At 52.9% G+C, this 25,242-nt stretch overlaps 2 protein-coding genes across 9 annotated transcripts in view; one reads left to right on the forward strand and one right to left on the reverse strand.

Annotated features, from left to right (window-relative positions):
* Nucleotides 1-6,404, reverse strand: part of ARHGEF39 (Rho guanine nucleotide exchange factor 39) — a 96,644-nt gene extending 90,240 nt beyond the window's left edge. For all 5 annotated transcript variants that reach the window (XR_007773110.1, XR_007773111.1, XM_050943645.1 and 2 more), the window contains exon 1: nucleotides 6,317-6,404. Coding sequence is in view for 3 of the 5 variants with exons in the window: in XM_050943645.1 (XP_050799602.1) it covers nucleotides 6,317-6,376 (60 nt within the window). In the remaining 2 variants the exon portion in view is untranslated. The remainder of the gene's footprint in view (nucleotides 1-6,316) is intronic.
* A 10,539-nt stretch (nucleotides 6,405-16,943) lies between these two features.
* Nucleotides 16,944-25,242, forward strand: part of LOC127046482 (unconventional myosin-VIIa-like) — a 128,895-nt gene continuing 120,596 nt past the window's right edge. For 3 of the 4 annotated variants that reach the window (XM_050943555.1, XM_050943556.1, XM_050943558.1), the window contains exons 1-4: nucleotides 16,944-17,169; nucleotides 17,845-17,910; nucleotides 18,254-18,384; nucleotides 23,583-23,685. In XM_050943555.1, the coding sequence (XP_050799512.1) occupies nucleotides 16,996-17,169; nucleotides 17,845-17,910; nucleotides 18,254-18,384; nucleotides 23,583-23,685 (474 nt within the window). In that variant the 5' untranslated portion in view covers nucleotides 16,944-16,995. Of the gene's footprint in view, nucleotides 17,170-17,844; nucleotides 17,911-18,253; nucleotides 18,385-23,582; nucleotides 23,686-25,242 lie in introns of those variants that run through there. The other variant, XM_050943557.1, reaches the window with a different exon arrangement.

The raw sequence follows: 25,242 nt of genomic DNA on the forward strand, positions 1-25,242 counted from the left end.
GCATTCCCTCTGGGTGAAGAGGAAAGTGCTTTTGTTTCCAGGACTGGGAACGGAGAGGGGGAGTCACTCTGTTTGGATTCACAGAGCTTGTGTCTGTGTATCTCTCCAGGAGCACCTGGAGGGGGGGAAGGGAAAAAGGATTATTTCCCTTTGTTGTGAGACTCAAGGGATTTGGGTCTTGGGGTCCCCAGGGAAGGTTTTTCAGGGGGACCAGAGTGCCCCAAAACACTCTAATTTTTTGGGTGGTGGCAGCAAGTACCAGGTCCAAGCTGGTAACTAAGCTTGGAGGTTTTCATGCTAACCCCCATATTTTGGACGCTAAGGTCCAAATCTGGGACTAAGGTTTGACACCCTCAGATCCTGTTCAGCAGTACTGCCACTTAGAAAAAATCAAATAGCCAATTTTGTAGTTGTGTTTCTTAAGTGAGGTACTTAGCACTTGTTTTTACTGATTTTTGTCTTGTTGAATTCAGACCAATTCTCCAACCTGTCAAGGTCATTTTGAATGCTAATTCTGTCCTCCAAACTACTTACAATCCCTTCCCCAGCTTGGTGTCTGTGACACTCTGTACCTCAACAATAGCATCCTGGCACCCCCATATTCATCACTGTGATATGATTATGAATCTGTTGAACATTACTATTCTGTTGAATTATGTATTTTACCATTGTATCTGAAATTATGATGAAGTTTTGCTAGCCCCCAGCTAGCCGTCAGTGGCCACAAAGGAGCAACACATACTGGCCAGACAGGCGTTGATGGCCCATCAAGAAGAATCCACTCTTCCAGAGATTACTCAGTAACAGCATGTACTGAGCAGGGGCTATCTAACACCGTCACAGCAAGGATCTTTCTATCAGCTGGAGAGAAAGTATAAATAAGGGTCAATGGCATCACCACAGGGCTTCTCTCCTACCCCATCTTAACACCTGGAAGATGATTTGGAAGACAAAGACTGAACTGGAGAGATTGGTACCAGGCTGAGAAGGAAACTCTGCCTTTGTAATAAGAACGGTCAACTAACTGCCTGAAACATCCAGTGGGAGGAGAAACTGCTTGCTTAATCTGTAGAATTTAGACTGTGATTTTATTCTTATTTCTTATGTAACCAACTTTGATCTCTATGCCTACTACTTATAAACAGTAAATCTATCTTTGTATAGTTAATAAATCTGTTTTATATTTTACCTAAAACAGTGTGTTTCTGGTTGAAGTTCTTAGAGAATCTCAGCTCAGGTTAACAAGGGTTGTTGCCAGTCCAACAAAGGGTAGGGAAGTGCAAACTAATTAATAAGCTCACACTGTCCAAGGGAGTCTTCAGCAGTGTAAGATGGTATATTTCTGAGGAGCAAGGCTGGGGTTATTTTCAGGGCTCTGGAGCTGGAGCGTGGAGCAGCTCCAGAGCACTGGAGCTGCAGGTTTTTGCCTGGTGCTGAAGCAGAGCTGGAGCACAGCTCCAAAGCCCTGGATTTGCTAGTGCCTCTCTTTGTATAATTCAGGAGTGTCTTAGACAGCATTCATGCAATTTAGCTGGCTGTAGGTCTCCATATGCCGATGCATGAGTGATCACAGCACCTGGAGGAGTTTGCTGCTTGTCACTGGCATAGCATTGTGAGAGAGCCCAGGCTCAAGAGTTAAGGCAGCACAGCGGTCCCACATTCCCAGGCTGTACTCTGGAGACATGTCACAGTGTCATTTGCAAATTTTATAAGCATGTTCTCCATTTCCTTATACAAGTCATTAATGAAAATATTGATGAGTACTGGGCCCAAGACTGACCCCTGTGGGATCCCACTAGATACACCCTCCAGTTTGATGACAAACCATTGATACCCACTCTTTGAGTGAAATCTTCAGCCAGCTGTACACCTATCTTACAGTAATTTCATCTAGACACTGCTTGTCCCTAGCTTGCTTATGAGAATATCATGTGGGACTGCATCAAAAAAGTTCTAGTAAAACCAAAATATATAGAATCATAGATGGTTAGTGTTGGAAGAGACCTCAGGAGGTCATCTATTCCAACCTCCTGCTCAAAGCAGGACCAACCACAAATAAATCACCCCTGCCTGGGCTTTGTCAAGCTGGGCTATCTTGATTATAACTACAAAAGATTTTTGTCTATTAATTAGCCTTTTAGAGTTGGTAAGACAAATCCCACCTTTTCATGTTCTCTGTATGTGTATCTCTCTCTCCTCACTATATGTTCCATTCTATTTATCCGACAAAGCAGGCTGTAGCCCATGAAAGCTTATGCTCAAAATAAAGGTGCCACAAGTACTCTTGTTCTTTTTGTGGATTAAGTTTAGAAGTGTGAGCAACAAGGGTGATGTCGTTGTGGGAGTCTGAACAGACCACCAGACCAGGGGGATGTGGTGGACGAGGCTTTCTTCCGGCAACTAACAGAAGTTACTAGCTTGCAGGCCCTGGTTCTCATTGGAGACTTTAATCACCTTGATATCTGCTGGGATAGCAATATAGTGGTGCACAGACAATCCAGGAAGTTTTCTTAAAGTGTAGGGGACAATCTTCTGGTGCAAGTGCTTGAGGAACCAACTAGGGTCAGAGCTCTTCTTGACCTGCTGCTCACAAACTGGGAAGAATTAGTAGGGGAGCAAAAGTGGATGGGAACCTGGGAAGCAGTGACCATGAGATGGTCGAGTTCAGGATCCTGACACAAGGAAGAAAGGAGAGCAGCAGAATACGGACCCTGGACTTAAGAAAAGCAGATTGACTCCCTCAGGGAACTGATGGGCAGGATCCCCTGGGAGAATAACATGAGGGGGAAAGGAGTCCAGGAGGGCTGGCTGTATTTTAAAGAATCCTTATTGAGGTTGCAGGAACAAACCATCCCAATGTGTAGAAAGAATAGTAAATATGGCAGGTGACAAGCCTGACTTAACAGTGAAATCTTTGCTGATCTTAGACACAAAAAAGAAGCTTACAAGAAATGGAAGCTTGGACAAATGACCAGGGAGGACTATAAAAATATTGCTCAGGCATGCAGGAGTGAAATCAGGAAGGCCAAATCATACTTAGAGTTGCAGCTAGCAAGGGATGTTAAGAGTAACAACATGAAGAAACCCTTCTTATGCTAGCAACAACAAGAAAGTCAAGGAAAGTGTGGGCCCCTTACAGAATGAGGGAGGCAACCTAGTGTCAGAGGATGTGGAAAAAGCTAATGTACTCAATGCTTTTTTTGCCTCTGTCTTCACAAACAAGGTCAGCTCCCAGACTGCTGCACTGGGCAGCACAGCATGGGGAAGAGGTGACCAGCCCTCTGTGGAAAAAAGGGGTTCAGGACTATTTAGAAAAGCTGGATGAGCACTAATCCATAGGGCCAGATGCGCTGCAGCCGAGAGTACTAAAGGAGTTGGCAAATGTGATTGCAGAGCCATTGGCCATTATCTTTGAAAACTCATGGCAATCAGGGGAGGTCCTGGATGACTTGAAACAGACTAATGTACTGCCCATCTTTAAAAAAGGGAGGAATAGGATCCGAGGAAGTATAGGCCAGTCAGCCTGACCTCAGTTCCTGGAGCAGGTCCTCAAGGAATCAATTCTGAAGCACTTAGAGGAGAGGAAAGTGATCAAGAACAGTGAATCCATGCTGACTAAGGGCAAGTCATGCCTGACTAACCTAATTGCCTTCTATGAGGAGATAACTGGGCCTGTGGATGAGCGGAAAGCAGTGGACGTGTTATTCCTTGACTTTAGCAAAGCTTTTGATACTGTCTCCTACAGTATTCTTGCCTGCAAGTTAAAGAAGTTGGACGAATGGACTATAAGGTAGATAAAAAGCTGGCTAGATCATCGGGCTCAATGGGTAGTGATCAATGGCTCCATGTCTAGTTGGCAGCCAGTATCAAGCAGAGTGCCCCAAGGGTCAGTCCTGGGGCTGCTTTTGTTCAATATTTTCATTAATGATCTGGAGGATGGTGTGGACTGCACTCTCAGCAAGTTTGCAGATGACACCTAACTGGGACAAGTGGTAGATATGCTGGAGGGTAGGGATAGGATACAGAGGGACCTAGACAAATTAGAGAATTGGGCCAAAAGAAATCTGTTGAGGTTCAACAAAGACAAGTGCAGAGTCTTGCATTTAGGACCGAAGAATCCCATGCACTGCTGCAGACTAGGGACCAAACGGCTAGGCAGCAGCTCCACAGATGAGGACTTAGGGGTTACAGTGGACAAGAAACTGGATATGAGTCGCTAGTGTGCCATTATTGCCAAGAAGGCTAACGGCATTTTGGGCTGTATAAGTAAGGGCATTGCCAGCAGATCGAGGGGCGTGATCTTTCCCCTCTATTTGACATTGGAGAGGTCTTATCTGGAGTACTGTGTCCAGTTTTGAGCCCCACACTACTAGAAGGATGTGGAAAAATTGTAAAAAGTCTAGCAGAGGACAACAAAAATGATTAGGGGGCTGGAGCACATGATTTATGAGGAGAGGCGGAGGGAACTGGGATTATTTAGTCTGCAGAAGAGAAGAATGAGGGGGGATTTGATAACTGCTTTCAACTATCTGAAAGGAGGTTCCAAAGAGGATGGATCTAGACTGTTCTCAGTGGTAGCAGATGACAGAACAAGGAGTAATGGTCTCAAGTTGCAGTGAGGAAGGTTTAGGTTGGATATTAGGAAAAACTTTTTCACTGGGAGGGTGGTGAAACACTGGAATGGGTTACTTAGGGAGGTGGTGGAATCTCCTTTTTTAGAGGTTTTTAATGTCAGGCTTGACAAAGCCCTAGCTGGGATTATTTAGTTGGGAATTGGTCCTGCTTTGAGCAGGGTGTTGGACTAGATGACATCCTGAGGTCCCTTCCAACCCTGATATTCTATGATTCTAAGTTGAAAATGAAGAGGCAGAGAGAGGATATGATGGAGAAAGATGACACCTTAGAGAGGAATATGAGATATTACAGAGATGGAAGTTTGGGATGTTAGGGAGAAAGGATAAAAAGTTGGGCTGGATATAGAACAGAAATGTATAGGGGCGCAGTACCAATCCTCCGCACAAGCCTCACAGGGTCTCCCTCAATACTGCTGCTATGCAGGGAAGGGATCAGAGTAGGGGAAGCAAGTGTAAGCAATAGCAAGAATGATATCAAGATCTGAGGGAATATGACTGCCATTTGTGAAAAATAATCATAATTTAGAAGGCTGGAGAGACCTCTGGCTGATGCTGCATGTGCAGGTAGCAGCTGTAGCCAGGGGCAATCCTTTCCATCCGCATGCAGTAAGATAAATGTGAACATTTCTCTGAAATAATAGAGCCATACTCCATTTAACCATGTTTTTTGTCATCTTGATATTAGACTCTTACAGCATGATGGGAGGCACAAGTAGTGATTAGGGTACAGATCCACAAGGATAATGAGGCACGTACATCCCAGTTTTGGCTCCACGGAAATCCACAAGACTCCTGGCAAACTTGGTGGGCACTTACATTTTAGAGATAAAAGTTTTGCCCTCTCAGCATGCACACTGCTACCTCATTCTAGGCATCTAGATGGGTATCTCCCACCCAGTGAGAGCCCCAGAGTGAGGGAAGATGAGTGTTTGGGCCCTGCACACAACGTAGGTGGGCAATCAAGTAAGTGTGCTCAGTCACCCTTTGGATCAGGTAGGTACTTTCAAATCCAGGAGTAGGACGTGGTGATAGTGCCCTTATAACTTTTTGCCTAGTGGTTAGAGCACTCACCTGAGATGTGGGAGCCCCAGTTACCAGAAAGAGATAAAAGATTTGAAAAGGGCATCTCCCACCTCTCAGGAGAATCCTCTAACCACTGACTTATGGGATACTCTGATGTGGGGCTCCCTCCATCTCTCCAGTTGAAGCTGTTCCACTGTGGATAAATAATGAAAGAGCAATTGGAGCAGGAGGACTGGATCACAGAGTCAATCCTTCTCACTGTGGCCCCATGACTATGATTGTGGATAAACGCCTATAGTCATTTCTGCCAGTCCTCCCCCCTACAGATCTCCCTCTGCCCCCACAACAAAGTACAACAGCCGAGCACATGGTCCTCCTGCCCCTCCACACACAATACATTAGAACAAAGGCTCTGCCCCCCACCCCACAGGACAGCGCATGACTCTGGCTCCCTCCCCCACACCCACACCCACAATGCGGGGAGCACAGCCGTGCCTCCACGTACAACGGGACAGCGCACGGCCCTGCCGCCCCCTGCTCCCGTACAGCGGGGGCGCGCACCCACTCCCGGCCCACACAGACTCTCGCACAGCGAGGGGACAGATTACATCGCCCTCAGCAGGGCGCGGCTCCAGGTGGGAACCCCGGCGCCCCATTACCTGCGCTCGCTGGACCTCTGTCAGCAACGCTTCTCCCAACCAGGCCGCCCCGCCCAGCATTCAAACGGTCGCTGCCGCGCGAGCCCAGGGGGCGGGGCCTCGGCGGGCCGAGCCCCTCCACCTTGCCCCGCCCCCAGCATGCCGGGGGAGAGAGCGCAGCGGCCAGCGGCCCGCGAGCCGGTCTGGCTGACTGGAGCTTCCCGCTAGCCCTCGGCTCGGGCTCGCGAGCGCCGGGCCGGGGATGACTTGGGGGTCCAAGCCGGAGAGGGGCGGGTGGCAAACGGAGCTGAGGGCGGAGATAACGGGGGCGGGGTGTGAGGCAACAGGGGAGGCGAGGGCGGGGGCCGGTCTGTGGCGAGAGGAGACCTTGGGGCGGGTCTGCGGACCTATTTTGCGGTAAGGGGACCGAGCCCCTGTGGTTTGTCACTTGCAGTATTTGGTCTCTCTGGCCCTTCGTGCCACAGAAAGGCTAGGAAGGACCCATCCTCTTGAGAGGCGCAGGGTCGGACGAAGAGTAGCAGTCGGTGAATAGGATGGTTAGCAAGCCGAGGGCGGGAAAGGAGGTGCGAGAGAGTCGCTGGGGGAAAAAGCAGGGGGAAGAAGTGCAATATATAAGAAATCATGTAGGCATAAGAGAGAGAGATCGAATAAAGTGGAAGAGTGGCCCAAGAGGACGATGGATGGCATCGCCTGGAAAGTACAATTGAAACAATTAGTTTAGGATAAGCTATACAGGTGTAAGCATTTCCATACTGGCCAGGGGCGGCTCCAGGCACCAGCACAGCAAGCGTGTACCTGGGGCAGCAAGTCGTGGGGGGCAGCATGCTGGTCACTGTGAGGGTGACAGTCAGGCAGTCTTCGGCAGCATGCCTGCGGGAGGTCCGCCAGTCCCACGGGTTTGGTGGTAATTCGGCGATGGGCACACCGAAAGCACAGGCCTGGCAGATCACCTGCAGAAATGCTACCAAGTCTGTGGGACCAGCGGACCACCTGCAGGCGTGCTGCCAAAGACCGCCTGACTGCCGTGCTTGGGGTGGCAAAAAACAGAGCTGCCCCTGATCCTGGCATAAATGCATCCACAGACTGGAAGAGGGCAGTAATATTTATAGAGCTGTCAATCAGTTTTAATCGCCCTGTTAAACAATAGAACACCAATTGAAATGTATTAAATCATAGAATATCAGGGTTGGAAGGGACCTCAGAGGTCATCCCCCTGCTCAAAGCTGACTGGAATTGTAGGTGCTGAAGTTTTACATTGTTTTGGTTTTGAGTGATTATGTAACAAACAAAAAACTCTACATTTGTAAATTGCACTTTCACCACACAGAGATTGCACTACAGTACTTGTATGAGGTGAATTGAAAAATACTATTTATTTTGTTTATCTTTCACAGTGCAAGTACTTGTAATCAAGAATAATATATACTGATTTCAATTACAACACATAATACAATATATATGAAAATGTAGAAAAACATCCAAAATAGATTAGATATTAGGAAAAACTTTTTCACTGGAAGGGTGATGAAGCACTGGAATGGGTTACTTAGGGAGGTGGCGGAATCTCCTTCCTTACAGGTTTCTAAGGTCTGGCTTGATAAAGCCCTGGCTGGGATGATTTAGTTGGTGTTGAATCATAGAATATCAGGGTTCGAAGGGACCTCAGAAGTTCATCTAGTCCAATCCCCTGCTCAAAGCAGGACCAATCCCCAACTAAATTGGTCCTGCTTTGAGCAGGGGATTGGACTAGATGACCTCCTGCAGTCTCTTCCAACCCAAATCTTCTATGATTATGTCTTGCACATGTAGAAATTAACATTTTTGTACTCTGGCCAGGGACGGCTCCAGGCACCAGTGCACCAAGCATGTGCTTGGGGCAGTGTACACGAGTTCGCCAGGGCTCGACCTTCTCCGGCGCGGAGGGGAGCCACACCGACTCACTACACACCAATGGGTCCGAGGAAACAGTCCGGCCGGGGCTCTCCCTCGGTAGCCCTTGTGGTAGACGGCTTCATGGGGGTTACGTCTGGCCCCAGCTCTGGCAGGGCAACACCCACTGGGTCAGGAGGCTCAGGCCCTCGGGGAGGGTTGGGCCATAACAACAGTTATGAGCCCCGGCCCTAGGTCAGGGCGGGGCAGCAACCACTGAGGCAGGAGTGCTCAGGCCCGTAGGCAGGGCTGAACAACAGTAACAGGCTTCGGCCTCCTCAGGCAGAGGGGAGAGGGAGTCTGCCACCCAGGAATGGTGGCGGGGGGGATGCAGGCCCGCCCACTCCACTGCGTCCCAGCCCAGGGCCCTAGCAGCAGCTGCTTAGTCAGTGGGGATCCTGGCCGCAACACACTGACATAGGCTCCGGTAATGCTGCAGCCAGACTGGGGTTGGCTGCCCCCGGGCTACTTACATACCTCCTCTCGGGCCCTACCTAGATCCTGACGTCGGCCTCGGTGGGGTCCAGGAGCATGGGTTCATCACTGCCAGGGCTGGGTGGCAGGTTCGGCAACTCCTCCGGGTAACACCCAGGGTAGCTCCAGCGGCTCCTCCAGGTAGCAGGCACGAGGTAGCTCTGGCAGCTCCTCTGGGTAACTGGCACAGGGTAGCTCCAGCAGCTCCTCCGGGTAGTGGGCGCGAGGTAGCTCCGGCAGCTCCTCCGGGTAGTGGGCGCGGGGTAGCTCTGGCCAGTCTGGGCGGCTGCCTTGGGCCACAGGAACTTCCCAGTCTTGAGCTCCCTTAAGGGCATCTGCTCTCTCCAGCAGCTAGAGCCCTTCTGAGCTCTGAGGGCCGGCCTTTATAGTTCTGGGTCGCCGCCTGACCCTTTGGGGGGTGGGGTCAGAACTCCCTAGCTCCACCCACTCTGGCCTCCGGCTGGGCTCTTCCTCCTCTGGGGCTCAGGGGGGCCACGCCGGCTCACTACCCGCCCCCCCAAGTCTGGCTCCCGCTCGTCGCAAGAGTCGGTCATTATTTTTCATTTTCATCAACCATCGGAGGGGGGCATGGTCCGTGACTAGCGTGAAGGGGGCCCCAAGGAGGTAGTAACGTAGAGCATCACAGGCCCACTTTATAGCCAGTGCTTCTTTCTCAACCACGGCGTAGTTCTTCTCCCAGGGAAATAATTTACAGCTGACGTATAGAACCGGGTGGTCCTCTCCATCAACTTCTTGGGACAGGATGGCCCCCAGCCCCATCTCTGAGGCATCCGTCTGGAGGATGAACCTCCGGTGGAAATCCGGGCTGTATAGGACCGTCTTTTGGCATAGGCATGTCTGGAGTGTCCGGAAGGCATCTTCACATTCTGGGGACCACCGTATCTACCGGAGGCTATTCTTTGTCAACAGTCCTGTTAAGGGCGCTGTGATGGAGGCAAACTGGGGGATGAACCGCCGATAGTACCCTACAAGCCCCAGGAACTGTCGGACGTGGCATTTTGTGGTAAGCGTTGGGCAGGCTGCCAGGGCTTGCATTTTCCCGAGGGGCTTCACTCGTCCTCCCCCGATAGCATATCCTAGATACGTGGTCTCCTGCCATCCGATGCGGCATTTTTTTGGGTTGGCCGTCAGTCCCACCTGTCGCAGGGACCGCGGCACTGCTGCTATCCGTTCCAGGTGGTCTTCCCAATTGTGGCTATAGACCACGACATCGTCCAGATAAACAGCTGCATAGTCTCGATGGGGCAGCAGTAGGTGATCCATTACCTGCTGGAACATCGCCGGGGCCCCATGGAGGCTGAAAGGCATTCGCGTAAACTGATAGAGTCCCATCGGAGTGGCGAATGCCATCTTTTCCTTAGAGGTATCATCGAGTGGAATCTGCCAATACCCTTTACTGAGGTCGAGGGTGGTGATGAACTGGGCCTCCCCGAGGCGGCCCAGCAGCTCGTCCACACGGGGCATAGGGTAGGCGTCAAACTGTGAGATGGCATTCACCTGCCTGAAGTCTATACAAAAGCGGCGGGTGCCATCGGGCTTGGGTACCAAGACCACCAGTCTACGCCACTTACTCTGAGATGGCTCGATGACTCCTAAGGCCAGCATGGCCTGAACCTCTTCCTCCACCTCTTGGCGCATCCGGTACGGCAGTGGCCTGGTCGTTTCCCAGATTACCTTCCCCGGCTCGGTCTGGATAGAGTAATAGACCAAGATCATGTATCCAAGTACGGCCATGAAGGTTCCCTGGAAAGCCTGCAGGAGACATTTGGCCTGCTTGCGCTGCTCTTTCGTCAGGGCGTCGCTGAGCAGGGGAGCAGCGAGGTCCTCTGTCTGGGGCACGTGGGGACCCAGCTCCGGCTCTGACGGGTAAGGGTTAATCAGTAGGTCCTCCCAGTCTCGCCATGGCTTCAACAGATTTATGTGGTACTGCTGGGTCTTCTTACGCTGGTCGGGTTGGTGGATCTCGTAAGTGATGGGTCCAATCTTCCGAGCTACCTCGTAGGGTCCCTGCCAATAGGCCAGTAGCTTCGACTCACTCGAGGGCAGGAGGAGCAGAACCCGGTCCCTGGGTTCAAAGTCACGCACCTGCGCTTCCTGGTTATAAGTCTGTTCCTGCCTGTCCTGAGCAGCATTTAAGTTTTCACTAGCCAAGGCCCCAGCCTGAGCAAAGTATTCCTGCAGCTGGAGGACATACTTCAGGATAAGTCCAACAGGCCCCGTGGACGGCGTCCATACAATAGCTCAAATGGGGAAAACTTGGTTGATGACTAGGGTACATCATGGATGGCTAGCAGCAGGGGAGGGAGCAACTGGTCCCACTGGCGTAGCTCCTCCAAGGGGAACTTCCGCAACATCTTCTTGAGGGTCCGGTTGAACCATTCCACCAGACCGTCTGTTTGCAGGTGATAGATAGAGGTGCGTAATTGCTTTATCCCCAGGAGCTTGCAGACCTGCTGTAACAACCTGGAGGTGAAATTGGTGCCTTGAGCGGTTAGGATTTCTCAGGGCAGGCCCACCCGAGCAAAGACCTTCACCAGTTCCCCGGCGATGGTCCGGGTGGTGGTGCTCCGCAATGGGATGGCCTCGGGGAAATGGGTGGCGTAGTCAGCGATGACCAGGACATCCTGGAACCCGGCAGCGCTTTTTGGGAATGGGCCCACCAGGTCCATGGCCACTTGTTCAAAAAGTATCTTGATTATAGGCATGAGAACCAGGGGTGCCTTGGGCACTCGCTGGGGAGCAGCTAACCGGCACTCTGGGCAGGAGCTACAATAGTTCCTCACCTCCTGGTGAATACCGGGCCAGAAGAACCATGTCAAGATCCGGGCGAGGGTCTTCTCATGGCCCAGATGCCCAGCAGCCAGGATGTCATGTGCCAGCTTCATCACACTCCGCCGGTGACACCGCGGTACCAGCAGCTGTGTTTGTGGTTCCTTTGTGCGGAAGTCACGGTCGATCCGGTAAAGATGGTCCTGGCATAGTTCGAAGTGGGGCCACTGGGTTGTGCAGGGGGGTCAATGATTGTCCCATCGACTGCTGTGAGCTGTTCATAGGCCCGGCTAAGGGTAGGGTCAGCTCTCTGATCACGGCAAAAATCAGTATGGAGAAGGGGGTTTACCACGGGATCCAGCAGGGGATTGTCGGTTTCTTCGGTCTCGGGTTCAGTTCGCGGGGTTCCGCATCCCTCTTCCGGTCGGGCCTCCTGGCGCTCTCCCTCCAGTGCCTGGGTCGACCGGAGGACCTCCTCAAAGGCGGGCCAGTCCCGCCCCAGGATCACCGGGTACGCCAGTCGAGGGGCTAGGCTGACGACTATTCGTCGGGTGACGCCAGCTACTGTCAACAGGACCCAAGCACTAGGGTAAGGCTGGACGTCCCCATGGATGCATTGCAGGTGAATCGTTCCCAGGCGGGAATCTTCCTGGGGTCCCAGAGTCTGGCGGATGAGCGTCTGGCCGCAGCCAGAGTTGATCAATGCCTGGGTGGCATGGTCCCTGACAACTACTGGAACCGTGAGCTTGGGAGCCTGTGGTAGCCGAGTCCTGGTATCCCCTGCACAGACCTGCCCAAAACTGCAGTCCATTTCTGTGCAGTCCCGCTGCAAGTGTCCGGACTTTCCACAACGAAAACAGGGTTCGAGTTCAGGGCGACCGCCCTGGGAGGGAGCTCCCCTCGGACACCTAGGGGGACTCTGGTGGACCCTCGTGGCCCCCGACACGGGGGCCGCTGGTCTGGGCCGGGGGGCAGGATCCAGACGTCTCAACTGAGACCCCGGGCGGACGTCCTGTCCACGGCCAAGGCTCCGGGGCCCGGTCGGGGCGTCTCCTTTTCGGTCCAAGTTCGAGCTTTTGGGCCCGGGGTTTTGAGGTCGGAAGGTGGGCCCCATGGGCATTTCGGCCGCGAGAAAGTCTTCCATCAGCGAGACGGCCGCGGCCAATGTCGCCGGCCGATAGCAGAGCACCCAGGCCCATGCTCAGGCCGGTAGGGTGTGCACAAACTGTTCCAGGACGACTTGTTCCGTGACCTCCTCTGCCGTCCTCATTTCTGGCTGTAGCCATCGTCTACACGCCTCCTTCAGGGCTTGTGCCACTAGCCGAGGTTGGGTGCCCAAAGGATACGTCTGGCTCTGGAACCATTGCCGAAAAGTCTCAGGGCTGACATCTAAGGCATCCAAGATTGCGGCCTTGACTCGGCTATAATCCCTTGCCTCTTCTGTCGCCAGTTCCCCGGTATGCCGTCTGGGCCGTCCCGGTTAGATACGGGGCCAAAAGGGTGGCCCATTGGTTCTGGGGCCACCCAGCAACCAGTGCCACCCGTTCAAATGTTACCAGGAATGCCTCAGGGTCATCGTCAGGGCACATCTTGGTTAGTCGCACTAGGACGGCAGGGCGTGGTGCCCCAACTCCATCCCCTGGTGGCAGTTCTACAGTGTGCGGTAACGCTGTCACCAGCTGTTGCAGCTGGGCTCCAAGCTGCTGAATGAGCTGCTGCTGCTGCTGGAGTTGGGTGGCGTCTCGCTGTTGCTGCTGTTGGAGTTGGGCAGCTGCCGCCTGCTGCTGCTGCTGTAGCTGGGCAGCCTGCTGCTGCTCCTGACTCTCCGTCAGCAGCTTAAACAAACGCTCCATCTCCATGGTTCTTTGGGGGGGGGTAGATCTCCCCCTCCGACCCCTTCTCACAGGGGTCAAGGGATCAGATCCCCACTTCTGGTACCACGTGTATACGAGTTCGCTGGGGCTTGACCCTCTCCGGCACGGAGGGGAGCCACGCCGGCTCACTACACACTGATGGGTCCGAAGAAACAGTTCAGCCGGGGCTCTCCCGCGGTAGCCCTTGCGGTAGCCGGCGGCACGGGGGTTACGTCTGGCCCCAGCTCTGGCAGGGCAACACCCACTGGGTCAGGAGGCTCAGGCCCTCGCGGAGGGTTGGGCAATAACAACAGTTATGAGCCCCGGCCCTAGGTCAGGGCAGGGCAGCAACCACTGAGGCAGGAGTGCTCAGGCCCATAGGCAGGGCTGAGCAACAGTAACAGGCTCCGGCCTCCTCAGGCAGAGGGGAGGGGGAGTCTGCCACCCAGGAATGGGGTGGCAGGGGGGACGCAAGCCCTCCCACTCCACTGCGTCCCAGCCCGGGGCCCTAGCAGCGGCTGATGATCCGCTGCTTAGTCAGTGGGGGATCCTGGCCACAACACACTGACAAAGGCTCTGGTAGTGCTGCAGCCAGACTGAGGTCGGCTGCCCCCGGGCTACTTCCGTACTCCCCCTCGGGCCCTACCTGGGTCCTGACGTCAGCCTTGGCGGGGTCCAGGGAGCATGGGTTCATCGTGGCTGGGGCTGGGTGGCAGGTCCGGCAACTCCTCCGGGTAACTGGCCTAGGGTAGCTCCGGTGGCTCCTCCAGGTTGCAGGTGCGGAGTAGATCTGGTGGCTCCTCCGGGTAGTGGGCGCAGGGTAGCTCCGGCAGCTCATCTGGGTAGCGGGCGCGGGGTAGCTCCGGCAGCTCCTCTGGGTAGTGGGTGCGGGTTAGCTCCAGCAGCTCCTCCGGGTAGCGGGCGCGGGGTAGCTCTGGCCAGTCTGGGTGGCTGCCTCGGGCCGCAGGAGCTTCCCAGTCTCAAGCTCCCCTAGGGGCATCTGCTCTTTCCGGCGGCTGGAGCCCTTCTGAGCTCTGAGGGCCGGCCTTTATAGTTTCGGGTAGCCGCCTGACCCTTTGGGGGTCAGGCTCAGAGCTCCCTAGTTCCGCCCACTCTAGCCTTGGCTGGGCTCTTCCTCCTCTGGGGCGGAGGGGGGCCACACCGGCTCACTACAGGCTTCAAGCGGTGGGGATGCGGCCTGCTGGTCGCCGTGAGAGCAGCAGTCAGGCTGCCTTCGGTGGCATGCCTGCGGGAGGTCTGCCAGTCCCACGGCTTCTGTGGTAATTCAGTGGCAGGGACGCCGAAGGTGCGGGACTGGTGGACCTCCTGCAGGCATTCCGCCAAATCCACGTTACCAGCAGACCTCCCCCAGGTGCGCCGCCAAAATCCGCCTGCCTGCCGTGTTTGGGGCAGCAAAATACGTAGAGCCATCCCGGCCTCTGGCATAAGGTGTTTTGTGTTTCCTTGTGTGAGTGTAGACTCAAAGCCATCCTTTCTCTGTGAGGATGGCTCATGAAAAAATATAAAATATACTTTCAAGGCAGATGGTGACCTATCTGTCAAGGGTAGAGAGATTTTTTGTAAACTAGTTTTACCTGCAGCTCCACTAGTGGTGCTGTGTCTGGAGATCATTGGCTCAGGTAGCTCCATGAGTTGCTTAACTTCTCTGTATCTTTATGAACAAAGGGAATTGCCCTGGTTATGCCATATGCTGGGATCCCTCCTATGAGGGTAGAGTGGCTATAGTCTGGGGCATCTCTAGCTTTTTTCCTGCCCAAGCATGGCAGGCAGGCTGCCTCTGGTGATATGCCTGTGGGACGTCCCCAGTCCTGCGGATTCGCCGGCATGCCTGTGGGAGGTCCGCCAGTCCCACGCGGATTCAGCATACCTGCTATCAAATTGCCGACGAATCCGTGGGACCAGTGGACCTCCCGCAGCAAGACGCTGAAGGCTGCCTGACTGCCGCCCTTGCAGGGACCGGTAGGGCACCCCCTGGGTCTTGCCACCCCAGGCACTCACTTGGAGCGCTGGTGCCTGGAGCCGCCGCTGGCTGTAGTGGGGATTCTCTAGGGGTTCAGCCCCATTATTTGAAAGTTGTGGTTAGAGCTGGACCCCAGACTTCACTACCCTGTGGCCAGGGCTGCTGCAAGGATGTTTCGCGCCCTAGGCGAAACTTCCACCTTGCGCCCACCCCCATCCCCGAGCCCCCGCCCTGAGGTGCCCCCCCGTGGCAGCTCCTCCCTCCGCCCTGAGGCGCTCCCCATCCAGCAGTTCCCCACCCTCCACCCTCTGCCCTGAGGCACCCTCCCGCGCTCCAGCTCACCCCTGCTCCGCCTCCTCCCCAAGCACGCCATCACTGCTTCACTTCTCCCGCCTCCCAGGCTTGCGGTGCCAATCAGTTTAGGCGCTGCAAGCCTGGGAGCCGGGAGAAGTGAAGTGGCCATGGCATGCTCTGGGAGGAGGCGGGGCAGGGGTGAGCTGGGGGCAGGGACGGTGCAAGGATGTGTCGCGCCCTAGGCAAAACTTCCACCTTGCGCTCTCCCCCCCCAATCCCCTGCCCTGAGGCACCCCCTCCCCCACGGCAGCTCTCCCCTCCGCCCTGAAGCGCCCCCCCCAGCAGCTCTCCCGCTCCGCCCTGAGTTGTCCCCCCTTGTGGCAGCTCCCCACCCTCTCCCCTGAGGCACACCGCGGCCCCAGCTCACCCCTGCTCTGCTCACGAGCACGCCATAGCTGCTTCACTTCTCCCGCCTCCCAGGCTTGCGGCGCCAATCAGCTTAGGCACCGCAAGCCTGGGAGGCAGGAGAAGTGAAGCAGCCACCATATGCTCAGGGAGGAGGTGGGGCAGGGGTGAGCTGGGGCAGGGAGTTCCCCTGCGTGCTGCCCCCACCTCTCACCTGCTGCAGGCAGCCCTCCCCCGGCTCCCCTGGCCCAGCTCTCTCTGCCTAAATGCTGGTGGCGACCAGGGCGGCCGAAGATCCGGCCGTCGTGGTCGCTGCTGAAGAAAACGGCACCCCCCCCAAATCCTAGTGCCCTAGGCAACCGCCTAGGTCGCCTAAACGGTTGCATCGGCCCTGGCTCGGGGGGGGGAGTTCCCCTGTGTGCCACCCGCCCCCCCCTTACTTGCTGCAGGCAGCCCTCCCCATGCTCCCCTGCCCCAGCTCCCTCCGCCTAAATGCCAGTGGCGACCAGGACGGCTGAAGATCCGGTTGCTGCCGAAGAAAATGCAGCCCTCCCAAATCCTAGGTCGCCTAAATGGTTGCAGTGGCCCTGCCTGTGGCCTGGTGGTAGGGAGTCACTCCTCAGGCAAAAATGAGGAGTCCTTGTGACACCTTAGAGACTAACAGATTTATTTGGGCATAAGCTTTCCTGGGCTAAAACCCACTTCATTGGATGCATGGAGTGGAAAATACAAGCTGGAGTCTGTAGGCTCCTAGAGACTTTTTTAGTGAGAAAACCATGTTGTCAAGCAGAGCTTGGCTGTAGGGAAGGAGGAAGAGCGCGCCCAAGGGGAGTGGGCTGAGGAGTGACTGCCCGACCCAGGGCGGGGCTGGGAGCCAGAAAGGGAGGAGCCGACGGAGAAGCTGAGTGGGGGCGAGTCTGGAAGGCTCCTGGGCGGAAGGTCGCTTGCGGTTGATGGTTCTCTGTGCCGGGTCGGGCTCGGAGCCAAGCCTTGCTGGGATGGTGTCTCCCGGGGAGCCGGGGCCGCTGGTCTGCGGCGGGACCGAAGACCTGGCTGCCCTGGAGGAGCTGGACGAGGCGAGGTTGCTGCAGAATCTGAGCGGCCGCTTCCTGCAGCAGCGGGTCTATGTGAGGGGGGAGCCGGGGCCGTGGCCGTGGCCGTGCTGTGGGGGAGCCGGGGCCGAGGGGGTCTGCCCTCGGGGTCTCCCCTCGCTGGGAAATGACTGGAGGGTGGGAGAAGCGACCCCCGCGGGACACCAGGTGGAGGTGGGGAGCGGGCGCTGGAAGTGCGCAAGGGACGGCTGAGGGACAGCGGGAGGAGGGGGGGCAGGAGACCCCTCGGGACATTGTGTGTGTGTGTGTGTGTGTGTGTGTGTGTGTGTGTGGGAGGGCTGAGGCGGAAGACCAGGGATGGGGGAGTAGGTGACCCCCACGGGACACTGAAGGGGGGGCTGGATTGAGAAACCAGGAGCGTGTGGGCAGTGCTTAATTTGTGCTGCTAGGGCTGAGCCCCAGCACCCCTATGATTGCAGCCTCAGTTATGCAAATAAAAAAAAATGCTTGAACCCTGGGGTGGTACTTTCGTTACAAATTAAGTACTGTATCTGGTGGTGGAGGGAGACCCAGGGGGACGCTGGAGATATGTTGGGCGGGAGACCCTGTGAGACACTGGGGAAGTTGGGGAGGGAGACCCCCATGGGACATGGTTTCCTCGCCACTCCTTAGTAGTGTAGTGCAAGGAGTCCATGAGGCACTGTGCAATGTTTGCTTACCTGGTTGGTGGGAATTTTCCTTTTACATCAGACATATATTGGGGACATTCTGATTGCGATGAACCCGTTCCAGAGTCTTCCGCTCTACGAGAAACCAGTAAGTGTCCCCTCATTCCAGTGTATTGTGTGAGTAGCATGAGTGTGTGGTGTCTCATCCTGGGATGTGGTGGGGAGATGCAGGTGGCCCTTCTGGGGGGCGGGCCAGACAAGGGAACAGAGTTGTGCACAAGTGCACCCTTTGCTCTTGATGTTTGAATCACATTACTTCCCTGTGAAATTATATTGTTACCTATAAGGAATGTGCCTAGTTGGGCTTTTGTAGGAGGCTTTTCTCCCTCCCTTGTCTCAGTGGCTAGCCGAAGTGAAGAGGGGAGAATTTACCCTCTGTCCCCTAACTGTTCTGGTATTTCACTTTAATTGAATTCTCCCCCTGCTCCCAGGTATCAGAGAAATATCAGAACCATGAGAAGGGTACCCTACCCCCCCACATCTTTGCTGTTGCTGACAGAGCATACCAGGCCATGCTGGGTCATCTGGCAACAGGATCTCAGAACCAGTGTATCGTCATCAGGTAAGAGAAAACTATTCAAAATATTTGTAAGTCTCCATATCGTGGGACTGTATGGTCTTGTCAGACTAGCATCACTGAAAGGGAGAGCAGACAAGATGGAACTATCAACTTTGCACCCTTCAGTCTGTGCCCAGTGCCCTTATTAAACTGGTGTTTAAAGAAGGGGGAATGAAGACCAAAGGATACACTGGAGGGTAGGGATAGGGTATAGAGGGACCTAGACAAATTAGAGGATTGGGCCAAAAGAAATCTGAGGAGGTTCAACAAGGACAAGTGCAGAATCCTGCACTTAGGACAGAAGAATCCCATGCTGTGCTATAGACTAGGGACCGAATGGCTAGGCAGCAGTTTTGCAGAAAAGGACCTAGGGGTTACAGTGGATGAGATGCTGGATATAAGTCGCCAGTGTGCCCTTGTTGCCAAGAAGGCTAACGGCATGTTGATTGTATGAGTAGAGGCATTGCCAGCAGATCAAGGGATGTGATCATTCCCCTCTTATTCGACATTGGTGAGGCTTCATCTGGAGTACTGTTTCCAATTTTTCCACATCATTCTTGTAATGTGGGGCCCAGAACTGGACAGAGTTCAGCAGAGGGCAACAAAAATGATTAGGGGGCTGGAGCACGTGATTTATGAGGAGAGCCTGAAGGAACTGGGATTGTTCAGTCTGCAGAAGAGAAAAATGAGGGGGGATTTGATAGCTGCTTTCAACTACCTGAAAGGGGGTTCCAAAGAGGATGGATCTAGACTGTTCTCAGTGGTGGCAGATGACAGAACAAAGAGTAATGGTCTCAAATTGTATATTAGGAAAAACTTTTTCACTAGGAGGGTGGTGAAGCACTGGAATGGGTTCCCTAGGGAGGTGGTGGAATCTCCTTCCTTAGAGGCTTTTAATGTCAGGCTTGACAAAGCCCTGGCTGGGATGATTTAGTTGGGGATTGGTCCTGCTTTGAGCAGGGGGTTGGACTAGATAACCTTCTAAAGACCCTTCCAACCATGATATTCTATGAATCTCTAAGGATGGAGATTCCACCACCTCCCTAGGTAACCCATTCCAGTGCTTCTCCACCCTCCTAGTGAAATAGATTTTCCTAATATCCAGTATTAAATTCTGCAAAAATTGAAGGGAGACCCAGTATGATGATGGCCTGGGGTTTTAGCCAGATGTGTCTTATTGAACAATGCTTCCAGGGAGAGGAAATGACAGGGAAAGAATATATGTGTCTGGGGCAGATGTGCTTTGGGATCACAGATCACTTGGGTAATAAATATTATCAGGCTCTGAGTTAGAGAATGGATGGCAACTCTTGGAGTGTGTGCCTGGACAATTAGGTGCATCATTGGTGAGAAATAGTAGTAGGAAACTCATCCTTTCTTTCCAGACAAGGACCTGGCTACAGTGATCTGCTTGTTGTCACCTTCAGATTGGATAACTGTAACTCACTGTATCTGTAGAAGCAATGCAAAGATGGAAGCGGTGTGCAAAATCCAGCTCTCTGCCATCTCAAGGGGATGGGCTGCTGCAAATGCTTTACACCTGTGGTCTGATCCCTCAGCTGCTTCCCAGCCTTGTTCCATTGCTTATTTGAGGTTCTGATATTCAGTGTCCTCAGTGGTTCAGGACCAAACTTAATTTGCAAACGCATCTCCATTCACAACCTATTTGAGGGCACTGTTTTTCTGGAGCAATACAGCTGCCAAAACCCACGATGAAGTGCATGAGAGTTGAAAGTAAATATTTTTGGGTGAGGTAGTTCAAAGTGGGTCAGACTCCCAATTAGCTCAATCTCCACACTGAAAAGTTTGCTGTAGGTGCCTCCTCTTTGGGAAGAGTAGCTCCTACTGTAACTAGTATAATGAGGATTAAAAAAAACAAAATAAAACCTTTATTCCCAAAGTTAAGGCTCCTATAACCACAGAGTCAAGGAAGGAAGAAGAGCAGAAACCACCCCCTCATTCCCACCTCCCAAGCCCCTTAGAGATCTGGCTGTGGAGATCTAATTGACTTGGGGTGCTCTAGACACTACAGCAATGGGCAGTATAACATAGATAGATACTTATAAATGGAGTGAATTTGCTGTGGAACCCTGACATGAAAAACAGGGCACCCCATGATGTCATCATTAGACTTAGTGGAACTGTACAGGGCAGTAGAGGAACCAGCTGGAGGCAAAAGCCCTTTGGACAGGACTGAGGGAGCACAGCTGCTGGCTGAGGGCCCAGCTCTTTAGTCAGCAGTGCAGAAGTAAGGATGGCAATACCATATCATGCCATCCTTACTTCTGCGCTGGTACTGGCAGTGACTCTGCCTTCAGAGCTGGACTCCCAGCCAGCAGCCGCCACTCTCCAGCTGCCGAGCTCCGAAGGCAGCGCTGCCACCAGCCACAGTGCAGAAGTTAGGTTAGCAGTATTGCAGTCCCCTGCACAAAACCTTGTGATCCCCCCCCCCCAACTTTTTTGGGTCTGGACCCCTACGATTACAACACCATGAAATTTCAGATTTAAATGGCTGAAATTATGAAATGTATGATTTTAAAAATCCTATGACCGTGAAATTGACCAAAATGGATGGTGAATTTGGTAGGGCTCTAATATATATATGTTAATCAGGTTATTAACTAGCTTCTCCAGTGCTAGAACAGGAAGTTCATGGTTTGTGTTATCTGCAAACAGCAAAGGCAATCACTGAGAACACTTAGTGTGAACAAAGATCAGGTGGAAGGGAAGGCACCCTTGTTACACATAGCTAAGGCTACGTTTTAGTCATGGATATTTTTAGTAAAAGTCATGGACAGGTCACAGGCAATAAAGAAAAAGTCATGGCCCTGTAACCTGTCCATGACTTTTACTAAAAATACCTGTGACTAAATCTTACCTGCTGGGAGAGGGGTGCTCCTGAAGACTGCTGCGGGAGGGCAGCCTGGCCCAGGGCCCCCAGTTGCTGCTGCAGGGGATAGCCCCAGGTCCCCCTGCCACCGCCACCAGTATGAGCAGGGGACAGCTTGGGGCTCCACTGCCTCCACTGCTGGTCTGGGCAGGGGAGGGCCCAGGACCCTGCCAATGCTGGTTTGGGCAGAGGACGGCCTGGGGCCCCAGGAGGTGGCCTGGGACCCCACCGCCTCTTGTCCCAAACCACTGCTCCAGGACAGTGCTGGGGATCAGCTGCCTGGGGCTGCCAGAGCAGTGGCCAGTGCAGCTGCCCCGGGGCTTCCCCAGCTGCCAGGGTGGTCCTGGGGTCAGCTGCACCAGCACTGCAGAATTCACAGCGGTCACAGAAAGTCACAGAAGCCATGACTTCCATGACCTGCATGAATGATTCACAGCCTTATACATAGCCCGTCGAAGTAGCATGTAGTTTTGGGGCAGTGTTTTATTCCATTGCTTCTGGGCATACACATTGTCACACAGATGAGAGGTCCCATCTTCAGCTGACCAGGAAATAGTATGGCCTCTGTGATCTGTACGTTCCTCACTACCCAGATTAGTCACTGCAACTGACTCTCTGCTGGGTCTGAATGCAGACGTGTCTCAGAGACTTCAGCTGGCGCATTGCGTAACAGCCATCTCCTAAGTAACAAAGGTAGATATGATCATGTTGCCCTGTTCTCTGAATTCCACTGTCTCCATTCCTGCTGGTGTCAGAGCTAAATTAAGTCCTTGCCCTAATATACTTTGCTCTAGGGCCTGGCCAACTGAGAGGTAGCCTCAGGTAGCTGTATTCAGCGTGCACAATACGGGGGACAGAGTTGTCTCAGCAGCAGGCTGTGGTGATGGAACTGCCTTTCAGAGGGCAGTGTTGAGACCTACAGAGCCTTTCCTCAGCCGTGGCTCCCGTTAAAACTAACCAGCTGCCCCAACCCTGCGACCTGGGGAAGGGCAGGCACTACATAGTTCCTGATTCCTAGAGCTTACATTCTGTCTTTTTATTCTATGTTTGTGTGATACCTAGCACACTGGGGGCCCTAATCCATGGCTGGGGCTCCTAGATAATGCCACAAAATATAAATAATAATGGGAAGATAAATGCCCTCAGTTTCTTTGTAGCTGTTTAGTGCTTAAGTGCATAGATGATGAGTGTCCTAGAAATACCATAAAGAGAAGGTGGTTTTAGTGATTACTGTGTAGGGCCACAAGCATCCAATGGAAGTCTGGGTGGGTCACAACCCCCTTTTGGAAACTGGTGTGTCTCTGTAACCCAGTAACAGAAGGCTGAGACTTTTCCTCTTTGCTGAGTGCCAAACTGGCACACTGTCCCCCTCCCTCATATACCAGAGCAACACCCAACCACCTGGCTGTGTGTTGACCCTAGATTTCTGTCCAGCCTGGTGCATGTCAAACCAAGATGGTCTCCCTTTCTCCTTTGCTGCTGTCCTGTGTCTTATTTAGAGAGGAGTTCAGGTCACCAGTCCCCCCCCACACACCTGAATCCCAGGAGTCTACTTGTCCCAGCACTCCAGTAGACTGTACATCACCCCTCCGCTACACCCTGTAGCCACAGAGAGCTGCAGAGCAGAAGCCACACCTGGGACACAAAGTGCAGTGCCCAGGTGTGTAAACAGTCCTGCCCTTTGGAGTGTGTGTGCTGTTTCCTGCTTCTGCTCTGTTACTGACAGATCTTCACACAGGATGAAGTCCTAGTGCACATGACCTGTCACGGGACCACAGCCCAATTAAGGACATTGAAGCAGTGGGACGAGTTCTGCTTGTAAGGGTGAGGAGGGGAGGGAATGCCTAGTATATGTGACGGATTCAGTGAGACAGGTGCCTTTCAAGGTCATTCCTCGCTCTTTGCCAAGAGCTGGGGACACTGAGAAATTCCTTTTGGCCCCACTGCTTAAGGGGCTGCCCAGTGGGTCAAGTTCACAAGTAGGTGGGAGACAATGTCAGTGTGGGTAAGAGCCCTCCATCCCTAGTGTCAGGGAACAATTTCAAGTGGAGAGTGTTAAATTGCTACACTGTGTGTGGAGGCTTACTAGGGGATCAGTGCCCTATAGAACCAGTTGCCATGGGGGGATGGGTCAAGGTAGTGCTAATGTGGGCACTGCCAGTAGGAGGCACTTGGAGCTGTGCAGTAGTATTGGTACATGGGGGGTGTTGGTTCAGAGAAAGGGGAGATGCACTGAGGCATAAGGGGAACAGCAGCTGCGTCCTAGTGTTGGTAGAGTTTCCTGTCCTCACCCTCTGCTCTTTTTTGACAGTGGAGAGAGTGGTGCAGGGAAAACCGAGAGTGTAAAGCTGCTGCTGCAACACATCATGCACCTGTGCAAGGGCAACTCACAGCTGGAGCAGCAGATACTGCAGGTGAATCACTGAAACAGAATGTGGGGAGATAGACCGAGGGGTGGCCACAGAGCAACTCATAGTTGGCTCAGGGGGTTCTACAGATGAGTCACCTGGTACTGGCAAAAGCACAGGGTAAATGAAATCTTAGCAATAGTAAAATCCAATACTAGATTTTCAGTCATGATGTAGACAAGACACGAGTTCCTTAAATATTTGGCAAGAAGCAGGATGATCTACTGATTACTGAAATAATTTCTATTCCGTCAGTAATTAGGGAGGATGTTGAACAGCATCTGTTCAAGTTAAAGATTTCTAAGTCAGCAGGACCAGATAAGTTGTATCTAAGAATATTAAAAGAATCCTCTAAGGAGTTCTCTGAACCATTATTTTTTATTAAATCTTGGAACACTGGGGAACAGTCTAGTCCAGTGGACTAGAAAATATCCAATGTTGTGTCAATATTTAAAAAGAATAAACAGTATGTCCCTGGTCATAGGCTGGTTAGCCTGATGTTGATCCCAGTCAAAATCATGGTAAGGCTGGTATGGAATGCAGTCAGTAAAGATGCTGTAGCTAAGAGGGCAAATATGATCATTGAATGTATGTGGAGGGGAGTATCAAGTAGAAACAGGGAGGTGGCATTGCTTCTATATACAGCATTAACGAAACCATTACTGGAATAGTGTGTTCAGTTCTGGTGTCCACTCCTCCAAAAGGATGCTGACAAATTGGAAAAGGTTCAGAAGGGTACGTCTACACTACGGGATAATTCCGATTTTACATAAGCCGGTTTTATAACACAGATTGTATAAAGTCGAGTGCACGCGGCCATACTAAGCACATTAATTCAGCGGTGTGCATCCATGGTCCGAGGCTAGCGTCGATTTCCGGAGCGTTGCACTGTGGGTAGCTATTCCGTAGCTATCCCATAGTTCCGCAGTCTCCCCCGCCCCTTAGAATTCTGGGTTGAGAGCCTAGTGGCTGATGGGGCAAAAATCATTGTCGCGAGTGGTTCTGGGTAAATGTCGTCAGTCATTCCTTCCTCCGGGAAAGCAACGGCAGACAATCATTTCGCGCCCTTTTTCCCTGGATTGTCCTGGCAGATGCTATAGCATGGCAACCATGGAGCCTGTTCAGCTTTTTTTTTTTTTTTTTTTTTTTTTTTTTTTTTTTTACAGTCACTGCATGTGTACTGGATGCTGCGGACAGAGGTGATACTCCAGCGCTACACAGCAGCATTCATTTGCTTTTGCATGATAGCAGAGATGGTTACCAGTCGTTCTGTACCGTCTGCTGCCAGGGTAATTTGGCAATGAGATGACGGTTATCTGTCTTTCTGTGCTGTCTGCTGCTATCATGGGTGCCCCTGGCTGAGGTCGGCCGGGGGCGCAAAAGCAAAACTGGGAATGACTCCCCGAGTCAATCCCTCCTTTATGGTTTCTAAAAATAGAGTCAGTCCTGCCTAGAATTTGGGGCAAGTGTACTAGAGAAGCAGTATATCAGAGAGTACAGCTGTTCCGTGTCAGATCCCGCAGAAATGATGAGCTGCATGCCATTCACGGGGGGTGCCCTTGC

Source organism: Gopherus flavomarginatus, chromosome 3 (assembly GCF_025201925.1).
Source record: "Gopherus flavomarginatus isolate rGopFla2 chromosome 3, rGopFla2.mat.asm, whole genome shotgun sequence".
NCBI lineage: Eukaryota > Metazoa > Chordata > Testudines > Testudinidae > Gopherus > Gopherus flavomarginatus.